The 18,444-nt window shown below is 35.0% G+C and overlaps 1 protein-coding gene across 2 annotated transcripts; it reads right to left on the bottom strand.

Annotated features, from left to right (window-relative positions):
* Positions 1-4,094: 4,094 nt before the first annotated feature.
* On the bottom strand, positions 4,095-18,303 carry LOC139151343 (uncharacterized). 2 transcript variants are annotated; one of them, XM_070724047.1, is made up of 5 exons: positions 18,104-18,303; positions 13,213-13,516; positions 11,590-11,778; positions 9,977-10,174; positions 4,095-9,637 (listed from the first exon to the last, which is right to left on the bottom strand). In XM_070724047.1, the coding sequence occupies exons 2-5, from the start codon at positions 13,514-13,516 to the stop codon at positions 9,555-9,557; spliced, it is 774 nt and encodes a 257-aa protein (XP_070580148.1). In that variant the 5' UTR covers positions 18,104-18,303; the 3' UTR covers positions 4,095-9,554. The 2 variants fall into 2 exon arrangements, with proteins under 2 accessions (XP_070580148.1, XP_070580149.1); XM_070724048.1 differs by having other exon boundaries at positions 18,081-18,262.
* Positions 18,304-18,444: the final 141 nt, after the last annotated feature.

The following is an 18,444-nucleotide window of genomic DNA, read 5'->3' as shown; positions in this document are numbered from 1 at the left end:
GGTTTGTACAAAATTTTAAAGAAAAACTTGTCGAAGTGTCCACTAAAAAAATTGGTGAGACTACAATGTGGCATTCATGTTGAGAAAGCATTTGCAAGTACTTGTAGTGCTGGTATACTTTTACACACATTTTTGGGAAATTTTTGCCCGTTTCGGTCAAGCAAAACATTTGCTTTGTCAATTGAGCTATGGTGAAATGATAATACTCGGGCAAAAGTGCGCAAGCAGTTACAGCCGGCACTGATGTATACCAATGATCACAGGTTGGACTTTCCCATCTCAAAAAATAGCGTCAATGACACTGTAGCTCCCATCCTGGACTATTTAGTGTTTGTTCTCTGGTCAGATATTTGAACATGTGTGAAAGGGATAAAGTGCATGAAGTGAAAATACTTAAATGAAATGTACTGGAGACAGTGAAATATGTTTAATGTAATTATTCAGAATATAAAATGGAAAAAATACAGAATTAGATATATCGAATACTGTAATACAACCATTAACTCAACAAGTCATTTACAATGACATAGTCCCCACTTGTAATAGGAGTATTAGTCTTGATGGGCAGGAAAATGTGGTCATTAAGAAGTATCACTGGAGTGTATATGTTGAGATCTATGGGCACATAGGTCTATGTCGTTGTTCCCAATTTGAAACACATGAGCATGTCTAAGTTATGGTTCTAAATCGGGAAAAAAGATCAGACCTCTAGCAGTATTGGCCAGCCAAGAAATACATATGCGCATTATAAATGAGGTACAAGATGTGACATCTTAAGGTCTAATATCCTATCAAAATTGGAGGGTATAGAACTTGTGGTTACTGAAATATGCATATATATGTATAATCAAGGTCAAAGGTCATTGAGGTCACATGACATTTTGAAAAAAAAAATTATATTGCTAATTAATCCCTATATGCCAAAAAATCAGATCTCTAGCTCTATTCGCTTGCCCAGAATTAGATGTGTACATAATTGATGAGGTAAAGCGTGTGTTGTCATAAGGTCTCCCATCCTACTAAATACAAAGGACATAGCACTTGTGGTTACTTATTTATTGACATAAATATATATTTTAGGTAAAAGGTCATCGAGGTCACATGACATTTGGTCAAAAAATTTCTCTCCTATAGTTATCCCTATATACCAAAAATCAGACATCCAGCTCTATTGGCTCGCTCAGAATGAGATATGCACATAATTATTGAGGTACAGTATGTGGCGTCATAAGGTGTCCAATCATACCAAACATGAAGGGTGTAGCACTTGTGGTTACCGAGTTATGGAAAATATGTATATTTGAGGTCAAAGGTCACCGAGGTCACGTGACATTTTGTCAAAAAAATTGTTTTGCTAAGTTATCCCTATATACCAAAAATCAGACCTCTAGCTCTATTGGCTCGCTCAAAATTAGATATGTGCATAATTAATGAGGTACAATATGTGGTGTCATAAGCTGTCCCATCATACCATACATGAAGGCTGTAGCACTTGTGGTTACTGAGTTATGGAAAATATGTATATTTGAGGTCAAAGGTCACCGAGGTCATGTGACATTTTGTCAAAAAATTGTTTTGCTAAGTTATCCCTGTATACCAAAATCAGACCTCTAGCTCTATTGGCTCGCTCAGAATGAGATATGTGCATAATTAATGAGGTACAATATGTGGTGTCATAAGGTGTCCCATCATACCATACATGAAGGCTGTAGCACTTGTGGTTACTGAGTTATGGACAAATATGTATATTTGAGGTCAAAGGTCACCGAGGTCACGTGACATTTTGTCAAAAAAATTGTTTTGCTAAGTTATCGCTATATACCAAAAATCAGACCTCTAGCTCTATTGGCTCGCTCAAAATTAGATATGTGCATAATTAATGAGGTACAATATGTGGCGTCATAAGGTGTCCCATCATACCATACATGAAGGCTGTAGCACTTGTGGTTACTGAGTTATGGACAAATATGTATATTTGAGGTCAAAGGTCACCGAGGTCACGTGACATTTTGTCAAAAAAATTGTTTTGCTAAGTTATCCCTATATACCAAAAATCAGACCTCTAGCTCTATTGGCTCGCTCAAAATTAGATATGTGCATAATTAATGAGGTACAATATGTGGCGTCATAAGGTGTCCCATCATACCATACATGAAGGCTGTAGCACTTGTGGTTACTGAGTTATGGACAAATATGTATATTTGAGGTCAAAGGTCACCGAGGTCACGTGACATTTTGTCAAAAAAATTGTATTGCTAAGTTATCCCTATATACCAAAAATCAGACCTCTAGCTCTATTGGCTCGCTCAAAATTAGATATGCGCATAATTAATGAGGTACAATATGTGGCGTCATAAGGTGTCCCATCATACCATACATGAAGGTTGTAGCACTTGTGGTTACTGAGTTATGGACAAATATGTATATTTGAGGTCAAAGGTCACCGAGGTCACGTGACATTTTGTCAAAAAAATTGTTTTGCTATGTTATCCCTATATACCAAAATCAGACCTCCAGCTCTATTGGCTCGCTCAAAATTAGATATGTGCATAATTAATGAGGTACAATATGTGGCGTCATAAGCTGTCCCATCATACCATATATGAAGGGTGGTAGCACTTGTGGTTACTGAGTTATGGACAAATATGTATATTTGAGATCAAAGGTCATCAAGGTCACATGACATTTTGTCAAAATATCCGAGATATCTGTGTGAACGGATGGACTCACGGATGGACGAACAGACGGACATGACCCAATCTATAAGCTCACTGGACTTCATCTGTGGGGACTAAAAATTGTGTCACTGCATCCTTTTTGCAATATGAATACGATGAGAAACTAAATTTTATTTTTCGTGGCCTTAAACATGGGAGTCTATGGAGATCTCCCTTATACATGGGAGTCTATGGACGTGTAAACTAAAAATATGCAAATTTCACCACGATTTGCCCAAATTTGGGAAAGGTCACTCCTATGCACTTCCATACCAAGTTTCAAATCAATCGGACTTGTGGTTTTAGAGCAGGAGATTTTTTGACCAAAAATGGGAGAAAAATTACAAAAAAAATCATAAAAAATAGCAAGTCCAAGATACTGACCCAAGATGTGCACAATCATGTCATGTCAGCCCAAAGTACTTACATGCTAATTTTTCATGTAATCTGCTCAGTGGTTATTGAGTTTTTTCAATTTTGACTGTTTTACATTTTTTCACTTAATTTGCATATTTTTGGCAATGACAACTTCATTTGAACAAAATCTCATCTACAGCCCATCATCCATGTACACACCAAATATCAAGATGAAATGTACAGCGGTTTTGGAGTTTTTGATGTTGACGGACAGACATACAGACATACAGACACACAGACATACAGACATACAGACATACATACATACAGACATTTCCCTAGCCTATAAGAATAGCTTCCATTGCCATATATACATATGGCTATGGGAGCTAAAAAATATTCTACAGAACATTCAGAAATTTGCTTCAGATATTCAAATATGCCATATATATATATAATAATATATATATATATATAACTTGAAATTCCAACGCTAAACAACACTGGGGAACCGTCATATTTCATTATCACGTTTCTAGTTACATATTTGCGGTTCCTTAAAACAACTCTTTCGAGAGAATAACCAGTGTAAATCTGAGGTCTCATTCGGGGAAGAAAAAGGACCAACAGGACGGCGCACGTCAAACCAACTGAACTGATCCGTTAGCTCAGTTGGTAGAGCATCCGAACTGAATTCGGGGGACGTGGGTTCAAGTCCTACATGGGTCATTTTTTCAAGCCCCAAAAATTTGCTGTGCAGAGACACTCAGATGTAGTTGTGTGTTTTTCAATTTAGTTTCTACTATATATATATATATATATATATATATATATATATATGTATGTATGTATATCTATATATATATATATATATATATATATATATATATATATGCTGACAGATGTATATTGAGATATATGCATGCTTCTCACCATGCAACTGTACACATGCTAATACACCAACCAACTTAGACCAACTCTTTCAGTTACTTTCAAGATTAAATAATGAGACTTTGCTGATTCAGCATCAAAAATTTTGCTTTATTGAACTTTTTTTTTAGCAAGCCAGTGCTTTATGCACTTTAAGATATATTTTATGTAATAGAAAACTGCTCAACCCATTAAGTGACAAATCAACATTATAGCTACTGTACTATGTAGCCCACACTTTCCCTGATATAATTCTCCCTCGACACAAACATAGACGCATTAAAAAAACACTACAGGCTACAGCACAGCAGCTATATTGTGAAAACTATAATACAAATACAAGGAAAGACTGACTTTAACAAAACTGGTTTGTCTTGAATATGCATGATGGTGTCCTGGACTTTTAACTATATATATGAAACTGTATGACTCATCACTGAACCCTGCTGAATGTCAGACCTTTACCTTCCATGCCATACTCTGTAGATATATCATGAATATTGTGCAGTCCCTCCTGGTGGTATGGTAGGTGTTATAATAGGTACATAAATTGTGACATACGACTCTCCTGATAAGATTTTCCTTTGGTTCAATCATGGAACTAATTTTCTTGGATAATGTAACTATAATACATAGGTCTATATATTTACAAATGTTGACACCTTAAGATGTGTGTGTAGAAAGTGTACAAACCTATCTGTTCTGTCCAAAATTAAATTGTTTGCCAAAAAGGTATTGCCAAGAATTATTCCATGGTACTGCAGTTTAATTTGCTCGTTGTGATATATTTTTTTTCTGAGATTTGTTTTCTTTTCTTCACCCATTATCTTAAGGTATCATGAGGAGATGTCACTTAACAGTATGTCTGAGATGTAAAAGCGTCATTATCCTGACGTTTGCTCAACTTTCCACTTGAGCTTTACCGAATTGACCGAAAAGGAAAAACGTGTAAATGTGTAAGTTCTGTAAATTTCAGTTTTAAAAGTGGGAGCAAGTTATCTCATACACCAAAGTCGCACACTAAACTCATAAACTTAAATTTGTTATTAATGTGTTTTGAATTTAACATATAATCGTCAGTTCAAATTATCATTTTAATAATCATAGTCATCTTTGGACACCCATAAATTTCATCAAAAAAGCTCTACCTGGCCTATCAGTTCTTTTTATAATTATATATTTTGAATGTTGTGAATATCATTTGAGCTCCATAATGATATTGTCACCTCACAACACTTTCGATATCCAGTCACTGCCCGTGCAGCTATGCAGCCGATACTAAGCAACGGGTTAATCAATAAGTTTGGTGTACATGATACACACAGGGGCCATCATTTAACAACAATTCAACAATCTTTCAAGGACTTTTTGAGGTAAAAAAAAAACATTTTCCAGATAATATTTTTAGAATATACATAATCATTTTCCACATCATTTACATTATTACAACTGATCATGTCATTTTTGAAAATTGTAGGTGGTTTATCAATTTACAAGGTCTTTCCAGGACACAATTTCACTGTCAATTGGGCTTTTCCAGGACTTTTCCAGGAGGATTTAAAATTTATGGACTTTCCAAAAGTGTATGGACCCTGCGGTCACCATAAGAGTTATATGGCAGCTACCAAAGCTCAATACCATGTATAGTGAAGTTTGTAAATACACTGTATTTCAGAATTTTGTAAATTTTACTAATTTGCTACATCTCAGACTTACCACTGGGTTGAGCAGATTTCTTAACCCTCCCTCCCCCCCTTTTAGAAATTCAACCCTTCTTGGTCCATCAACTTCTTTATGAGAGTAACAAAAGGTGTCAGTGACAGTTTTTTAGTAGGGTAGACAAAATGCAGAAAAAAATCTTTTGTTTAACATCAAGGTTTAGAGTCGAAATGGCCAGTTCACATTTTGTAAATTATTTTTCGCAAATATTTGTTGACCAAGAAAGGTTAACATTCTTCTGTTCTTTTAAAACCCTGATAAAAAATTCTTGAATCTTCTATGCAAGTAGCCCATGCGCACTAATTAAATGGTCAAAAACAGCTGAGAGCACAATATGAAAACTTTGAAAATAGTGTACACTAGCAAAACATGATCAAATCCAACTTCTGCGAAACTTTTGAGCTGTACTTGTGCTGTGTGTGAAGAAACCCTGCATGCATGACACCCTGCAGCAAAAGTTTACCTGGCAAGAAATACATTTCAACTTTCAAACTTGCTAGTTTTTGAAACCAAATATGATAAAATTACATATCAAAAAATGTTATTTTAAAAGTGGGCAAATCAAGTTTTCTTCAGAAATGATTCACCCATAATTTGCAAAAGTTGGGATATATACCAGGCCAAACAATTATCCCTCCAAGAGTTTTTGTCATGTGTCATCAATTAAATTGTAATTGAACTCTTGAGCCCTTACATACAATTTTACAATTTAGAGAACACATGAAATAGTGACAGAACCTAGCTGACCTTCTAACCTGCTTGTGTGATACAGGAATGATGTTTTTAGGCTATTCAGAATATGCCATCAGAAAGAATGTACCAGAGGGTTTTTTGCTTCTGCCATATTTATGTCCGGTTGAGAAAAGTCATTAATAATGGCTCGTGACCATTTATGAACAACATTATTTATTAAAAGAAAACAGCCACTGATTCTGACACAGCTTCACATACCCTCATTACAAGTATACACATCTATCAGAAGTGTACATTGGAATAGGCATGATGTGCCAGGGCTGTTAGAGTTAGGAAATACATCCTGAAAAGAAGTGGGAGACTCAAGTCACCCAAATCTTGTTTTGGGAATTGAGGAATCAAGAATCTGTGGAATTATTAAAAGCCTGTTCCAGCATCAGATTGTCTGGCAGGGAAAGCTACTTATTAGATAATAATTTCAATGGAAAACAAAAGGTTGTGACACCCAATAATCCTCTTAGTGACTAAAACAAACTTGATCCCGGGGATCAAGTCCCTGCAGCCTTTAGTACTTGACGATGCACCTGCCAGCAAGAAGATGGGGAAATGATTTACTACACACTGATGATGCCAGCGTAAGTACTTTTAAAATAATCCACAGTCAACTGTTCCACAATTCCTCAGGAGAAACTACATCTCCCAGTATGCTGCATATGAGCATACATGTACACTTAAGTACGGCAATGACTGTATTTCAACCGGACACTTGGAATAACGTTCCCATATCTTGTCACTCACATTTTCATGGCTCTCCTCTGGAGTTCTTTAACTCTGCTGTGAGCTCCAACTTTCAATGACACAAGATATAACTTCTGGGTAAAAATCCTTCATAATTCATATACATGCTTCAAAAAATATTACAAAATATAAAAGGGACTTGCCAAAACTTGTTTTTCTTTGACATATTACTCTTTCTTGCTTGGTTTCAAAAGGTACTGCATATAAAATTCTAAAAAGCCTGTATTGGCAAATGGCAACAGGAGATAAATATGAAAGAGATCTATGCTTGTACCTCCATGATTGAAATCTGTACTTAATACTTGAAGATATTACAAGTTGCTTCTAACTATTTCAGCAGGTAAAACAACAATAGAGAAAGGTCATTAATTGAAGCTGCTTTTCCAGTATTTCATTCTGCAGAATCATGGACCCTAGAATGATTGAGATCTACTCTAGGGTCTATGAGCAGTAAGTTTCTCAGTCTACTCCCTGGAGTATTTTTAAATGCCCACTATTTGGCTTGTCAACAGACCTGCAGCAGGTATTGATTGGCATGCCGGCACTTATATTGTGGATTATTTAAAACCACCTGTAATAGGCATGGTGTGAGGTTGAAACTGAATCATTGATTTATATAAGGTAAAAAAAGTTTTAAAATATTCAATAATGGGACAGAGCAAAAAGGGCACGAAGAGATTAAGGTCTACAAGCTGTGTCACATATTGCTTCAATCAAGTGGGCTAGGACCTATTAAGTAAAATTCATGATCAACTTATGGCTTTAATTTGATACCTTACTTATGGGGATAGCGAAGGATTCAACGTGTGTGCAATTGCTAGGGCTGACAGTGTTCCAAATGCGCACTATTGCATGTGAAAATCATTTAATCGTTTAAAAGCTTTAAAGTCAGCCAATTTTTCCATCTGTTAAAATGAATTTCAGCAGAATTGGAGACACATACCCCCAAGATAACTAAGGCTATATCAGCATACATTTTAGAAAATTCTCCATAGTTGTTGAGATATAGCAGGAATAGGATTAAAAATTGTGCGAAATTACAAAGTAACATTCAATTGCCATTTCAAAACACAGTGTTTGTTTCACAGCTGACCAAATCCACGCGTGGGACTGTGAAGGAGTATGTCAAGTATCACTCTGTAAAATTTCAGGGGATTTTGAGCAAATTTGAAGTGGCAGTCCACATTTTGGTTCAAGCAGGAGATTAATATCTTCACAAAAATACTTTACATAAAAGTTCAAACCAAACAAGCACAATATTTGAATGCAGATATCAATCCTCAAAGGTCAAATACATTTGTGGGTTCCAAATGAACCCAGAAGTAAATTTCTGGTCTTCTGCCTACAGTCTAATGTTGCAAAGCCAAATACAAGGTGTTCCAGCATTCTTTTAGGAGTAGACCAAGAAACACCGCTTGATATTTGAAAAATACCGAAATATTGTCAAAAGTTACTGTGTTAATAGCTGAAACCTGAAATTCAAAAAAGTTATCAAAGAGATAAATAATACCATAACGATAAGAGACTGTACAAAAAATTCCACCCCGTATTTGTACAATTTGGCTGAGTTTTACCCATCAATTATTAGACAGTATGTAGTTGATCAAATGCTTATAGTTGCTTGCATGTATAACTGTACAATCAACTCTGGTTTTATCAATTCCAAATAATGATTACGTAGCAAATTTGAAACATTATTTGTACACACTTTGAAAAACTTGGAATTTTCACTGTCTTTTACAGTATTGTTGCATAATCGTTTTTACAAAACTCATTTTGGTATTATGTACATCAGGATTTGGAAGATATTAGATTTGATTCTGCTTTGTTAATTAAAAATGGCTGTCAAAAGACTAGACTGGAAGATCCTTGGCTCGAGGGCGCTGTAAGAAGAGTGGAGCGTAGGGAGGTCCTCGAGTGAGGGATATCTTTCAGTCTATCAAAAGACGGAAGTTAAAATTTTGAGAGGCTATCTTTACTACTGGTACAAAATATGAAGTATCGGTAAAACTACGTACAAATATATACAAATACAAGATCTAGTGGGCTGTAGTACTGCCAAGCAGTATTAAAATTTGTATAAAAATTTGTATTTAGATTTTAATTGTACATTTAAATACACTATTTCAAAGCAAAAATTTTAAATAGTATTAAATTTTTGCTTTGACTTGAAATTGTACATTAAAATACACGATATCAAGTTGAAACAATCTCAGATTATGAGAATTAAATCAGCCAACATGGAGTGGATCCTCCACTTGAACAAGTGGCTTATCAATTATTTAAATAAAAATATGGCTCAATGCCAGGGCACCCAAATTACTAAAACAGGTTACACTGTTACACTGTTTCTGTCGCAACATTGTCTTCATCTTCTGGATGAGCAATGAATGGACCATTGGTATCCTCATCCTCTCTGTTGCCTGCAAGTTGATCAATGTACATGTATTAAAAAGTTTCATAGCCGCTATCGGTACTACCGGTATGTTCTTTTGTACATTGTGTAGTATATTCATGACTCTGTCAATACTTTGTTCAAACTGAGGTCTCGGAACTGTTTTTCAAATTGTTTACATAATAAATACGCCAAGGCCAGCTGGAAGGAAATAAATTACAACTGAAGTACTTTTCAGAAAAATCCTATACTTCCTTTTTTTGTGCAATTTGTCTCAATTAATGAAATCTTCCACGCAAAGTTATTATAAGTACAGGATGCTGAAAATGTTTAGATTATGTAAATTGCAACAGAAATATGCACATACCATTGTCATTTTGCTGTTTTTGACGCTGTCGCTTGCAATACCACAATAATCCACACAGAAGTACCAGAGTCAAGGCCAATGCACTAAAAATGAAACCATACATTACTTTCTTCTTCTTTGCATCTTCTGTTTCCTTCAAGCTTGTCTTTGCGTCTTCGGCTTTTCTTGCCTCTTCTTCTTCTTGATATTTTATCCATGCTGTTAATTAAATACAGCAAAACTGGTATACAGCATGATTTTTATTAGTTTTCGTCTTTCAGCTATGATTCAGTAACCTACCTGGTGAGCCAATAATATGACAATAGAAACAGTGAAGGAGATAATACTTACCTGTAAAGATTAATAAACACAGCTTCACTGGAATTTTTCACGGAAAGCAATATCAAACATTATCTGATTCCATGTTATCGTTTTCAATTCATGTCATCTCTCTTTAATATATAACAACCACATGACATAAGAAGTCACTACAGTTTGGGTTGGGAAAATAATGGGATCAGTACACAGGCGTTAAAAATCAAATATGGAGACAAATAGAACAGTTGTTTTTGTGCTTTTTTTAATAAAAATACAAAATTTGGATAATCACACAAACACAAATGATTGAGTTTTATCGAAAACAGAGAATCGGCTAAAAAACATTTATTTTATTTATCTTATGCAAATTTAGATGAATTTCATATTTAAATTGGTGTATACCTTGGAATGTACAAGCTACAAGGTTTAAAAGATGTTTTGATGCAATAAGAATATTACACACACAAATATACATAATCCAAATTTGCATCACCATTTCAACAAACAAGAAAAAGGTTATGCACTGCATTCCTAGCATTGGATAAACACCACATCTGATGGCTTGTTTCAGCAGACTTTTGACTGAAATTGAAAAAATCGGTTGACCAAATTTACATGTATAGATATTATCACCATTTGAACAAATCTGAGTGATGTTACACCCTGATGACCTATTTTCAAAATATAAAATTTTCTGACAAGCAGGTTTAGAGAAGAAGTACAAGTCAGACAAAGACAGATGCTGACTGAGAATGAAGAGTCACCAATGTAATAAGGTCAGTATCATTAAAGGTACAATTGTGCCTCAGGGATGCATTTTTCAAATACTTTTCTGGTCTAGTCCTTGTGGGAGCTCATCATAAAGCTCTTGGAGTAAGAAACTTTTCCTCTCTCTAGTTTTCTAGAAATTGAACAAGTCATTTTATTTTTCTCCACAGCGTTGACACTGGTTTGGCTGCCATTTTGAATGTCAAATTGGTAAATCTTAGGTAATATGTTTCTCTCCAGGTACCACAATTTGAAAGGTGACCCCCAATTTTTTATTCTTGATTTTGAAAGAAAGTGGTTAAAAGTTGCCTTGAAATTAAAGTAGAAACTAAAGACATGTTGTAATGATGATTAAAATACTATCAATATTTACTGGCAATTGATAGGGGTATTCCTACACCTTTGTGACAATGATCCTATGTAAGCATTTATAACTGACACCAATACTGATATCATCTTTGTAATATCAGGTCACATGCAGTCTCTATAAACAACCTTTTCAGGATTAACCCAGCGTCCAAATGTATTGGATTGGAAAACATGCTTACCAGCACAGTATTTCTCATAAGGATCTTTGTTGTGCGCTGATTGCAGTTCTGTACAATTTTCACAAGTTCCCGTATCTTCAACACAAAACCTTCCCAGTTTGCAGTCAGTCTCCTGATAACAGCGTCTGCCTTCCTTGTTTCCTGAAGTGTCACCTACATCGTGTGGTTCATTCCTGCTGTCAAAATAGTCTGTAAGATATAGAAAATGCATGGCAATGACCATTGAATGAGAAGAATTAAACTTTACATACCTTTTGGATGTCTATAAATTCTTCTGCTTGAGTAGTCAAAGTCAACTTACACTGGGGATGTGATCAATGCATGCCAGCTGATACACAGGCTAATTAGACATTATTTGTGTTGATTTTTCAAGTTATGATCAAAAATAAATTATGAATATTGATCAATTATTTATATGAATGTTATAGAATAATAAAATATTCTTGCTTGTTTACAAACAATGTCGTCTATTTTGTGTGAATACCTTCTGGAAACGTAACTGTTGTTATAATTATGATTTATTAATAAATTATGATTAATAAAATCGTATTTTACACAATGTAATCTGCTTATATAAACAACCCTCTGGAAATCCTTATTTAGTTCACATTCTATGCCAAAATATACAAATGACGACATTACCCATGTTAAGTCTACAGCGAAAGTTACTGCAAAGTGTATGCACTGTGTAGTAACTTTCGTTGTAAAATATTATTCATTAATCATAGTCATAATTCATTAATCATAATTTTAACATCAATGTTTCCAGAGGGTATTTACACAAAATAGACGACATTTTTCTAAAAAAGCAAGATTATTCTGTAACATTCATATAAATAATTGATCAATACTCATAATCAATTTTTGACCATAACTGGAAAAATCAACACAAATAATATCTAATTTGCCTGTGACAAAACCCGATCTCTTAGCATGCAAGTTCCCGATGCAATCTATACATTACATATGAAAATTATTTCCTTAAAAATTATTTTTAAATTTTTTAAACTTTGGGCAGTCCTATAGACAGCCGCGTGCCCGCTGACATCATCCTTGCAAAAGCTTGGAAATAAAACACATTGAAAAATGTGCAACATTAATCTACCTGAGATACTTCCCTGTGACAGGTGAGAAAAGAAATGTTCTATTTGAAGGCAGAGCTATTCACCCTACTCTGCACTTCTAGTGTAATTTTTGCAACAAAGAGCCTTCAAAGATATCTATCAAAACCAATCAAGTTATGGCAACTTGCTTATCCTGTTGCTTCTGAGAAAACTGATTGTTGCAACTTTGTGATTTCAGAGGGCCATTTCAGATGAAATGGCTGTTTCAATTTTGTCTTATTTTAGATAAAATGTCACTCTCTCTCAGAAATGGATGGTCCTGTACTTGTAAAAGTTTGTAAATCGGAAGAAGGGCATGACGTGTTGCACTGGTTGAACTTGAGTAGTACTTAATTTTACTACTGAATTAACCCTTTGCACTCTGACCCCCTGGTACTCTATGACGTCATCAGACATTTATGTCTGAGCCGGGTTCAAAGGGTTAAACAAAACACCTGGAATACATATAGAGATCAAGAAATTATGAATATCACACTGAGTCACAGTATCATCTGCCCACCTCTACATCTTTGTGGCAATGATGGAGCATTAACTTCAAAAACCACACAGCTTTCGCATGTTCCAGTGTGAGTAAAACACACAGTTGTTACATCTCCACAGTCTGCATCAGACTGACACGGAGTGATTCCACGGTTTCTTTCCTGGTCACTCCTCACAACTCGACCAAGCAATCCATCAGCTGAGGCGGGAGCCTCTATTCCCTCATCCTTAACGTTCAATTCAGGAGCTTTAGGAAGTGAGCTGCCACCACAGACAGTCACGCCTAAAGTTAACAATACCACCAGTCCCTGTACAATAGTCATCTGAAACCAAGAAAGTACAAATATAAATATAATTTTGGGAAGATTTGCATTTTTTCTCGCTGAATAAAGTCACAGATGTGAGATTCAATATGGCTAATTACGTATGTATCCACCGATCCAAAAATACCGGTAGTGTCAATGACACTGGTCTACTGCTTTGATCACAATCTACTGATATTGATTTTAATAAACTGTGTCTAGATCAAAGAAAATCAGTATCATAATGGTCAGTATCTTTGAGAGAACCTGGACTGTATATCTTTTCAGGGCAAAGTCAAGCTACATATGAGGGTAGTTTTGTAATAATTCAGAAAGCAAACATGAAAACATAGTCGGAAACATCAAATTTGAAGCCATAAGCGTGTCTTTTCTTAAAACAAATTTTTTGATCAAGATTCAGAAAAATGTTTTCAGAAAACAATAACACTGCTAATTTTGTTTCCATCTGTTCAAAAGTACCTAGCCTTGTCTCTCATTAGCAAACTGAATTTGGACAACAAGAATTTAAACAGTCATTACTGGTATGTAGGTTCCACGCATACATGGTGCATTCATTCAAGCCAGACACCAAACAAACTTACAAGCTACAAACAGCTCTCAAAATAACAATTCAATATTCACAAAGTTGTGATATCACAAATTTAATTTAAATCATAATAGTAGATATAATATGTAACAAAACTTGAAAGAACCGGCCGATAAAATTTCATCTAATTCCCTATTCAGTTTAACTAGTTTACCTAAAATAAGAAAAGCGATAAAATTCATGGATCAAAGTAAGACTATATGGCCCTCCATCTTATGTGGCTGCAATGATGAAAGAACAAGCAACAAGTTTTTTTAATTTTTTTTCTTCTAACTGCAGTCCATGGCACCAAAAATCAAACATGGACATAAGTGAAACACATATATATTGACTATTATCACTAAATATAAGAAAATATTGTGCAAATTTCATATTATTTTGCACAAAACAGAAAGCAGTCAGGCCTATGAACCTGTACAATAAATTTGAAAGCTGATGGGGACTGGCATTTTAAAAGGACCCAGGTTTCAGGTACCATGCAAGTTAATGCAGTCTTTCCCTAATGTAATAAGAAAAGTCATTCAGGTGAATGTATAATAGAGCTCACAATGATTATAATATCATCAACTTCCAGCAAGACTTTAAGTAAGTATTGCTGCTATAGCTTAGAACTCTGATTAAATTCAGTAGATTTAAAGAAATATAGCCTGATTACAGAATTTCATTTAATATGCAAATAAGCTGTCAATCAGTACTTCATGGTCATCAAACTTTTAGTATTTATAATATTATATCTGAGTATAACCAATGCACCTCAAAAATTTAATCAAATCCAATGCATTTAGTTTTGATATATGGCCTTTTTACAGTTTCATTAAATATGCAAATGAGCTATTAATTAGAATGTCATGCCAATCAAAATTTTATTTCAACTAACACAGATCAATCAATGGGGAAAGTCCAGTCAAAATAGGTGTACTCAATATATAGCCAAATATATAGCCAAATTACAGAAAATAATTACATATGCAAATGATCTACTTGCAAACTCTTAACAAAATGAAATATGCAAATGAGCTGATAATTAGAATGTCATGCTCATCAAACTTTTACCACAACTAACATTAAGAATGATCAATCAATAGCAGAGGTTCGATCAAACTTGGTGAACTCAGTATTGATGTAGAGGCTAATTACAGAATTCATTAAATATGCAAATGAGATTGTAATAGCAATACACACACACACATACACACACATAATATGGCAACATACAACAATGTTTGGGCCTCAAGCCTAAGTTGTCAAAAAATAACATCATTTCTACTTTAAATACCTACAAACTTGAAGCATTGTTTATCTTGGCCATTTTTACAACATCCATATTCACTTTTACATATATTAGAGAATTATCATGTTAATTTGAACCAAACTCCATCTTTGACTTACATTAGGATGGATCTTCAAACCAAATACAACAGTTGTACATGCAGTGATTCTCAAGTTTTGCAGAAATCAGTTGGATATCCAAACAAATGACATGATTTTCTACACTGATTATGCATCCCAGAGACAGAAAAATGCAAGCTTAGAAACCCTGTTGATAAATGTAAACAGTTTCGGTTCTATCTGCACATTCACTAACAAATGAAACTGAAGCAGCAACTTCTGGAACAACTTGCCAAACCAGTCATACGAGTGTGGTAATTAACTTTCAGATCGACTTCAATTCTTTTACTGTGGAAAAATAATGGTAACTCTCTACCCAAGTCTGCATCTTCAACTATAGTACTTGTTAATTGTGTGTAGGAAGTTGTGCGATACAGACACAGACACTTGTTTACTTAAAGAGATACAAAGGCCAGATGGTAGGAAATGTATAATATGAGATTTCACAACCTTTATACTGCTTAACCTTTATAAAATTATGGGGAAACAAAATCTACCTGGAAAATTGACCTTCAACATTGTTTTGGAATGATTTTTTTACTTACACTTTCACACCAAATATCAAAATGCTCATTAAATCACCATGTTATTATGCAATTAAAATTCATGTATAATATCACCAAAATAAGAAAATGTAATGAAATTATGAAAACATTCTGTTAATTTTAACATGATCTTAATAAGTATTTCCACGCCAAGGAAACTTCATGCAGAATTTCAGGAGGGGAGTCTTGTGAAAAGTTAAGGAACCTTCGTGCCCAATGTAAAAAGGGGGGAGTAGATCTGGTAAAAAAGTTTTTCCAAATATTACACCAAAATATTCTTAAAATTATTACAATGTTGGTTTCATTATGATTTGAATGTGTACCAAATTTCAAATAACACAGTAAACTCTTTCTATTAAAGAAAACATTTTCTTTTCTCAAACATTAAAGAAAAAAAGAAGGAATTCATAAGCTTAATTGGATATAAATTTGAAGAAACTGCTATGAAAATTTTGTAATTTACGTATCCTCATAAGATAATAAAATTTACATGGTTAGTGCAATTGGTAATTCATTCACATATTTTCATCACAAGCATGTTCATATCCACCGTATGATGCACCTTCACACCAATTACTCAGACAATAGGTGTGTTGTGGTTCTCAAACTCTTGATGTGGATACATAATACATAAAAATATAGCACCTACCTTACCTACCTACCAACCTGCATACATACATACAAGCTTACATATACAGACAGACATTTTTCTAGCCTATAATTATAGCTTCCATAACCAAAATCTACTATACTACTTTGACAAGAATAGTAGACTAATCAGGGCAACAAGATTTTTTCTAAAAAGGCTACAAAGTATACATCATAGCCACTGGCTCAGTATGCCTGCACATAAATTATGGGTATGGATATCTACATACAGACAGACAGACAGACCTCCTAGAAACTTAAAATTCTTCCAGGTCGTATCAGATGATGACTGAGAGATATATTATATGTGCAACCAATCATGTACATGTATATATTGTGTAAATATTAGGCCTATGCAACCAATCGTGTATGACTTTGCACAAACCCAACACAACTTGGACTGCTGCTGATCTTAAGGGATAATTTCTACAGCATACAAATTAGTATAAAATGATTAGGGAAGCACATTAATGCGTTAATTTCATAGCGATAATATAAGTATGTCATAGGTGCCTATGGCCATATCATACGGTAGCCATTGAAGTTGGCTATGATAACATCATTGATATCCGGTTTTTTCAACCAAGCCTGTTTTCAACGTCGCCCTCACCTGACATATTTGTAAACGCTAACCCACGTCCACACTCTACTTACAAACAAATGTCTCTACATTTATTTCACTGACACCGTATGGAGAAAAACCAAATTCCATCATTCGATAGTTAGATTAGAGCTAAATTGTGAATCTCAGTCCTGAACCAGAAAATGCACCAGACGCAAATGGACTGCAAAGGATGACGATCCCAAACGTCAACTACATACGGGACTGCATTCGAAGGTAAATGAGTTGTCAAAAAAGGTTGTGAAGCGCTTCATACACCGTGAGATCACTGTGCGGTGATCGCCGACAAAAAAAGAATAAATAAGCCGCCGCGCCATACAGACAACCCTAGTAGTCTTCATTATTTCATCGTGAGGGAAAGAAGAACATGTCGGTACAACCTACAAGCCTGAACCGGGCTGTGCTGCTTTCAATGATATGCAGTGATAACTCATATGTTCTGTGGACTCATTCGGAAAGGTCTACAGACCATTAGTTCACTACATCTGAAAGTAGCAACAGTTGACATCACAGTACACAGCCGTCCATGTTGGGATGCAATACACCGGATATATTAAAGCTTTAATGACCCTGGCCGGCATAATTGAAATCAATAGGCCTAGTAGTAGGCTAGTATATGTTTAATATATTAAACATCCTTTCACAACATGCATGCTGTGAAATCCACCAATGCTCAACCTTGTAGTAGGCCTATGAGGTTCAAAACTTTTCGAACTATCACACAGCAGACGGGCTGACTGTTTACATGTAACGTAAGTATTTGATTTTTTTTACCTCTATGGTGAAAGCTGACGTACCTCCAACCCAACGCTTCCCTGCTCAGATTTGCAGCTGTCCGAACGTTCAATTCATTCACAGTCGCACCCGTACTCCCGCCAAAGTCTGCTTCAAATTACGAAGATGATTCAGCCGTCGGATTGGGACTCCACACCGCTTTGTATTACCGCAACAATGTTAAACTGACAGAGAAATTTCGCTTTCGCAATCGCAGAAACTTGCTTCCAGAATGTTCGACTCAGGGGGATTCCCCTTCACCTTCATCAGGTGGTTTAAAGGATTGTACCATTTGATATCCTGGGGGAGGGGCCTCGGAAGATTTCGGGGAAAAACAGATTCTGAGAGGTTGCCTTTGCAGAAA

Source organism: Ptychodera flava, chromosome 15, assembly GCF_041260155.1.
Source record: "Ptychodera flava strain L36383 chromosome 15, AS_Pfla_20210202, whole genome shotgun sequence".
NCBI lineage: Eukaryota > Metazoa > Hemichordata > Enteropneusta > Ptychoderidae > Ptychodera > Ptychodera flava.
This window is presented reverse-complemented; position numbering and strand designations above follow the sequence as displayed.

Coding starts and splice junctions, on each gene's coding strand:
- LOC139151343 (XM_070724047.1), bottom strand. CDS start 13,516: ATGACTATTGTACAGGGACTGGTGGTATTGTTAACTTTAGGCGTGACT. Junction 10,175..11,589: donor TTATGAGAAATACTGTGCTG/GTAAGCATGTTT, acceptor TTTAATTAACAG/CATGGATAAAATATCAAGAA. Junction 9,638..9,976: donor AAAACAGCAAAATGACAATG/GTATGTGCATAT, acceptor ATCAACTTGCAG/GCAACAGAGAGGATGAGGAT.